Genomic DNA, 7,109 nt, shown 5'->3' with positions numbered 1-7,109 from the left:
AGTACAGTACAGTACATCATTGTACACAGCAAAGATGGCAATGTAGATGATTAACAAACGGAATTTTAATTCAGATGTAACGGAAACGGAACGTAGTTTACAGTTTTTATTCCTCTTTGCAACCTGCGTTATCAGCAGATGAGTCATATTAAACAACTTAAATGTTTTCCCTTGTTTTTAACGGTTTTGCTATATTTTAATACTTTAAAAAATATACAGTTTGGTAGCGTAATATATTTTATACACGTCACGAGCTTTTCCTAAGTTTCTGTATGCGTAACTTCACTAAAATGGACTCTTCAATAATCATAAGTGACCTTGAGCTTAGAGGGATGTATTGAACTTTATAACACGATTGTTTCGGTTTCAGTTTGTTTGTAGACGTATTGATAAGAGAATAAACTTGTTACTCATATAGCACTTGAAGTCAGTTTCGACAACATTCGATAACACATAACATGGAGGAACAGTCTCTAGTGAATTTATACGAATCCGTGATGAGCAAAGAGTATGAAGACTTGAACTGGGTGGATATTGTCTTGTCTATGAACGAAATACGTAAGGCTTACAGGAAAATAGACAGCAGCGCTCCTATATCGACTATCGACTACAATTCTAACAGCTACCGCTTCGCGTATATATACTTGTACGCCGTGTGTCATACCGCTACCATGCGAGAAATGATGAAGATGCTGGAATCTAACCAAATGTCAACGTTCTTGCAGATGATGGCATTTGGCAAGGATCTAAATGTGTGCTGCTTGGGTGGAGGGCCAGGCTGCGAAATGATCGGATTTCTATGCGGTTTAAATAGGAGTTTATGCTCTACGCTGTTTTCTGATCAGCGAAACATCAGTTTCACCGTATTAGATACCTGTTCCGGATGGAGCATTTCCCTGAAACACGTACTGGAAGCCTTTCTGAAAAGTGACCTGGGCCGGAATTACACTTCCAATTTCACTTGCAACTTCGAGCAGGCAAATCTATGCTCCTTCTTGCATGCGGAAGCGTTATATCCCATAATGAATGCCAATATTATTACTATGGTTAAGTTCGTTTCTGTAGTGTCACACTGCTATAAAAATAACAGTTATTACTTGCAGGTAAGTAGCCGTTTCACACTAAACTTATTAAGTGCCATGATATACAGTATATTTAGGGATATTGATCTGTTTCAGGTGATACTGAAGCTAATGAAACCGGGTTCGTTTCTATTATTTTTGGATAACAGAACGGGTGGGTTCTTCGAGATAGTTTCCGAAATAGCAAGTGAAAATAATCTAGTGTTGCTGTATCGATGTAATGCCGTATACCAGCATAACGGAGATATTCAATTCCAAAAATATATATTTCAACCCGATCCTTTAAGGATATCAAAAGTCACATTTGCAGTCTGGAAAAAGAAGGAAATGAATACATGCGTTTGCCTATAAGTCACTTTTTTTTTTTAATTTGAAAATTTTAATTTTAAAAATTAAAAAGCTTGCCTGTAATTGGATAGCTTTAAATATATATATTTTATATATATATNATATTATCAAACAATTATTTTATTAATACATTACACTAAATTTTTCACATTAAAACATTAATATATATACGATTTGTAATATATAAAATATATATATATATATATTGTCCAATCAAATGCGACTATTTATTTTTTCGTTTTTTAAACTGTTTGATTATTGGCGTAATTTAAAAATTATTTTCAGTTTATTGGTTGAATTTGAAATTTAACTCGTTAAGATAACGATTATTGATACTTTTGTAATATTTTAACTTTTATTTGTTTATTATAATTGTAAATAAAGAAAAAAATTAATGTTATTCAAATTTAAACTTCGTTATATCCGTGAAATTTTTGTTAATCATTCAATAAATAGATATTTTTATTTCTTATCTTAGCATTCTTTCAGAACATCAGCGTGACAGTCAGACAAACAGATAACCAAAGATTTAAACGTTCTTATCTATATGAAATGCCAAATATTATCTATTAATAGGAGTTATTGCATGAAACTTGAACAATATTAACAAAATAAGAGTTACAACATTGTTAACTAGAGATATTTAAACAAAACTGGAATTAAAATTGTTTGTTGTTTTGGTTTCAGTATCGATAATGTTCTTAAAAACACTTCTTTCCTCTTAGTTTCATTTTTCTGAGATAATAAATTGCTTCAAATGCATTTTTGCTCCGAACAACCAGTGTAACAACTCTCCCAACTGAATTAATTAATTAATATAATTAGTTCATATTTATGTACAATATGTATACATGTATATATTTATAAATCAAGATCATAAACTCTTAGACGGGATACGAGAGGTAAGAGCCCATTAGAGATAAAACCACTGAATGTAGATGGTCGCGGGTTTGCGCCTCACTAACGAGCTGGGCGAGTGGAGTTTTTCATGTTTTCCATAGAAAGTCCTCCCAAAAGGCACTTGGCAAGTTTCCCATAGAAAGTTCTTCCAAGTACACTCCTTGGCAAGTTGCCCATAGAAAATCCTCCCTCGAGGCACTCGCCTGGAAGATCGCCCATGTTGTATTACCTTATTTCATTAACTCTGAGTGAGGTTTGATGAGACCCAGGCCATACAAAAATGTAGAGCTCATACTTCATCGAAAGTCAAAAAATATAATTGTTTACTTCTTATATGACTTTCCTATCGTAATTTTACATAAAAGTTTTGGGGCCCTACCTTAAATGGTCCTGTCATTTCCTTCAATCTGCACCTAGTCCTGTATATTTTATATCGTTAATTAATGCCCTGGAAAAAATATATATACGTGAAGGAATTTGTGAAGGCTGAATTCCATTCACGAAATTACTGTGTTTAAGCGTTTCGTTCATATAAACAACACCCAAAAACAATTTTCAATAAATCGCGTGTTAACAAACGTGTTTCGTTCTGTTATTACTTTCTTGGAGGGCATTAATAACACATATCACGATTTACATTCTCGTGTTATCATTCGTTACAAGATATTAATAAAAATGCAAATAAAAATAAAATTTTATCTATCTTAATACCTTCATATAAGGCTAAATTATACAGTAAACCTGTTTAAAACGGGCCGTCTACAAAACGGAAACCTGCTAAAACGGATAATTCTAGCCGGTACCGTTACATTGACTGTAATAGGTTTATTTCTGTATTTCTTCTTTGAATTTTAATACATATTTATACGAATTATCAATGTTTATCGCATATGCGGATAATTTACTTAGAAAGGTTACTGAATCTAAAAAATTATTCAATTTGATGGAAATTTAAGTACTCGTAATGAGGAAGTATATGAAAAGTTCAATGCATAAAAATAATAAAGGAAGAGGAATGAAGAATTAATAGATGTTTGTTCTAATGTATTTTGTTACAGATTTGTTTATTTTAATTTCAATTCATTAAAAAAATATCAAAGTATATGAACATCCGCAACAATCGAAAATGAGACGAAATTTGCAATAAATCACAAAAAGTGAAAGGTGATTGGTTATTCAAAATTTAAAAATTCAAATTCAAAAATAACGGTCATTTAATACTAAATACGTTATAATATGCTTTCACGTGGTGAAACAGTGCCCATAAACATAATTAATCAATATGAGTGCTTCGTCTCTAGTTACGTGAGTAGCTGTTGAGAATATCATAGTATAAACTCGTTCGGTGAGAGCATTCACTAAACGAGTTGATACCACATGATATTCTCAACACGCTCGTGTTGCTACTGATGTAACTCGAGACAAGAACATTACAAAGAGACTAGCACATAAGGATGAGAATTCGAATTGATTACGTACAAAAAGAAACAATCGTAACGCAATTTAAACGTAAATGCTCTTTCATAAAAGTGGTCTACAGATTACACAGTAGCGTAACCAGATGGCCAAGGGGCCTGAAGTACAGAAAGCGGCTCATAAGTACAGAACATACTCATGGACAGTAAATTCTTACATATTGAGTGATCACAACCATTGTTATACAGGGATGAATGTAGGTTTGCGAGTTCTGATTCGGACCCCCTAATACCAGTTCTAGTTACGCTGCTGGCCTACAGACTAAACATTTAATAAATCAGATAAAAAGTTTAAGTATTTCATTTAATTATGCAAAAAATTATTAATTCATTTCTACAAATTAAATTTATAATCATTTTGGCATAAAATTTAATATTATGCTAATTTATGCTAACGAGAAGGAAGTCTCCGTTTAACATAACTTTATATAATTAAAGTCTATATATAAATCTTAATAGTGGGCGAACTACTCACGATTTGGCAAGTGGAATATTTCATTTGCATTAAAAAAATATAGTAATAATTTATATTGATATTCATATTTCATTGTTAATCACGAAAGTAGCTTTCAAGTAATTTTTAACATGAATATTTAGGCGAAAAAAAGACTATTTTTTCTAAATTTCAGAAATTAAAACAATTAACAATTAATAAAATAAAAATTTGATTTTATTAATTGATAATCTGAAACATAAACGAAAAATAGCCTATATGAAATCAAAATAAAATTTTTTGGTGTATCATTTAGTAAATAAGTAATGGCATAAAATAATTTAAAAATCAAAAATTGAAGCGCATTGGAGAATTCAAAATACGTCAGAAGAATATTGGAGCTAATTTGAAGATCAAAATACGTCACAAAAAGCTGAACGCTCATTAGAGAATTTAAAATGCGTCACAAAAACTTGAAGTTCATTGGAGAGTTGAAAATGGCGCTGCAAGCAAACATTTCATTTGTACTCATGCTGTATAGAGCAGGAGATACTGCTCAATATAATCTTTATTCCAAGGATATACAACCTGAAAGAGGCGAACAGTGTGTTCAACGGTCGTGATTGCTGTGATGCTTCTGGAGTAGTGTGATACTCCTTCGAGGCTTCGTAACTTGTAACGTGTTCTTTCTTTCTATCGTCTCTTCCCAGGTTTATATGGAGATTATAGCTTTAGTTTGCTTTCTCTCTGACGAGCTTGCAACGTGTACATGTCGAAATTTTAAAACACGTCACGAACGTATTTTCAATTTTCCCATATTCTTCCAACTTTTGTGACATATTTTGAAATTATTTATAATTTAAATTTTTAAAAATTTTGTTATTAATAATTCAAAACACGTCACAGGAGTCAATTCAATAGTAGAATAATAAAAGTTAAACGAACGTAAAGGGTCAAAAAACCAATTAATCGCCTTCACGTGACAATAAGAGGAAGTAAACATCCCACTTTAATTACACCCCCCTTTATTTATTAGATAAAATCTTATCAAGTTTTTGTCGTTTAAGATCGAACACACTTTCTCGTGACGTCGTTCACTAGCCAGTGTTTAATCTAAACAAAGGTAACGTCGTAGAGAATCGAGGTTAATGTATACGAGATCAGTGTACTGGAAATTGAAATTCGATTATGGTTTTTGTATTGTCGTGTTATTTTATACAACTCAATAACGTCACAATACAACAACTACGTACAAAGTGGTAACACTAAAACATAAATTTCGTGTATTGCCATATAGTGACAGTTGAATACACAGATAATATTTTAATATTGTGACTAATATGGCATTTTCTAACGTCACATCACCATGGTTTTCCGTATTGAAGACCTATTTTAGAGAATAATTTCGATACATATACAAGATTATTCCTAATCTATTTATTTTTTCATAAACAATATGCTGTAGTCATAACCATAAAAATAACAATAGAATAATTACTTGTTTTAAGAAACCCTGACATCATATTTCTAATACAATATATTACGATTACATTGTATTTTAATGTCGCTACGTATTACTCATCTGTTAAATAAGCGGAAAGACAATTTTGTGCCTCGTTACCTCACAATTGTCAAGCATCTATAGTACAGGAGATTGTACAACAGATCAATTTCTTTGACATCCAAACAACAATAGGCATATAAATAACGACAAGCATTTAGTAAATGTTCAACAATTACGAAAACCGTGCCATGTATCCAAATGTCGTCAGGAAGAATGGCATGGAAAATCTGGTAAAAATCGTACAGAAAAATAACGTCATATCCGGTACGAGTTCAGATGGATTCGGGTTAGAATGTGACTCAGAAACTCACATTTCTTGCTGATATTTTTTGTAGATGTCATTCAATTTACATATGAAATACCCACAGTAAATCTACTAGTCTTATTCCATACTCACTTCATAGTGTTGCTGATAGTATGACGTGATAGAAATTCGTCCAGTGGGGCAATTTACTGAACGATACGCTCCCAAAACATTCAACCCATCATAGTCTGGCACGCAAGCAACGAAAGTTTAGTATATAATCCTATAATTGCCGACGCTTCTAAAAAATCCAATTCGTGACTACGAGATTAATGTCACTATGTGATTATTTATTTATTTATTTATTTCTGTATCTTTATGAATATAATTGTAAGTGCTACAAACTGGCGAGAATAAAATCATAATTCACAAATAGTGGTGATTTGATGAAAATTCGCAAAGCAACAATTGAGTTTGACAATTCAGGAAAACAATATAATATATGACTTAATGATGTATTTTAATTAGGCTGTTTATGACGTGTTAGAATTATAAAGGAAAAAAATAAAAATATCTTCCTTAAGAGACAATAATGAAGTTTCTCTTAAATATATTTTTAATGAAAGATGTGATAAATTAATTATATTTAATTAAATTTCATTTTACTATTCCATTTAGCAAAACGTAACTTTGACATAGACACCAGAGGGCCAAACTTTCTAATGTTGGCCATCTGATGGTTGGGTCGTTGTATAAAAACTGGGATGAAGATTATTATTATTTACTCATATAATTTATTCAAAATGGCGGAAGTTCTCCTTTGTAAACAATACACCAAGTCATTTGAAAGGAAACCAGTATATACAGTTTGCAACATTCAGAATGATGTAACCTGTTTAAACACGAAATTATATTGCATAAAAGAACTAAATTCATTTATCCACAAGTTTTTCTTTTTAGGCTATTTACTTTTATTTTTAAAGTAAAAATAAAGGAAAGGTTATAGCAACACTACACACAGTCCTAAATCAAGTGTCCACCATCATATTACCAGTGTTTAATG

At 31.5% G+C, this 7,109-nt stretch overlaps 1 protein-coding gene across 1 annotated transcript; it reads left to right on the top strand.

The window, feature by feature from the left end:
* Positions 1–278: 278 nt before the first annotated feature.
* Positions 279–1,515, top strand: LOC111627684. The gene is made up of 2 exons (XM_023371292.1): positions 279–1,103; positions 1,179–1,515. The coding sequence occupies exons 1-2, from the start codon at positions 459–461 to the stop codon at positions 1,431–1,433; spliced, it is 900 nt and encodes a 299-aa protein (XP_023227060.1). The 5' UTR covers positions 279–458; the 3' UTR covers positions 1,434–1,515.
* Positions 1,516–7,109: the final 5,594 nt, after the last annotated feature.

This window comes from Centruroides sculpturatus, unplaced genomic scaffold, assembly GCF_000671375.1.
Source record: "Centruroides sculpturatus isolate CEXI.00-Female unplaced genomic scaffold, Cexi_2.0 scaffold546, whole genome shotgun sequence".
In the NCBI taxonomy this organism is placed as follows: Eukaryota; Metazoa; Arthropoda; class Arachnida; order Scorpiones; family Buthidae; genus Centruroides; species Centruroides sculpturatus.
Note: the sequence above shows the minus strand (reverse complement) of the source record. Positions and strands in the feature narration are given on the sequence as shown.

What these genes read in the sequence shown, in the direction of transcription:
- LOC111627684 (XM_023371292.1), top strand. Translation starts at nt 459, where the DNA reads ATGGAGGAACAGTCTCTAGTGAATTTATACGAATCCGTGATGAGCAAA. An exon ending in ATAACAGTTATTACTTGCAG is followed by an intron (nt 1,104 to 1,178) that starts GTAAGTAGCCGT and finishes GATCTGTTTCAG; the next exon opens with GTGATACTGAAGCTAATGAA.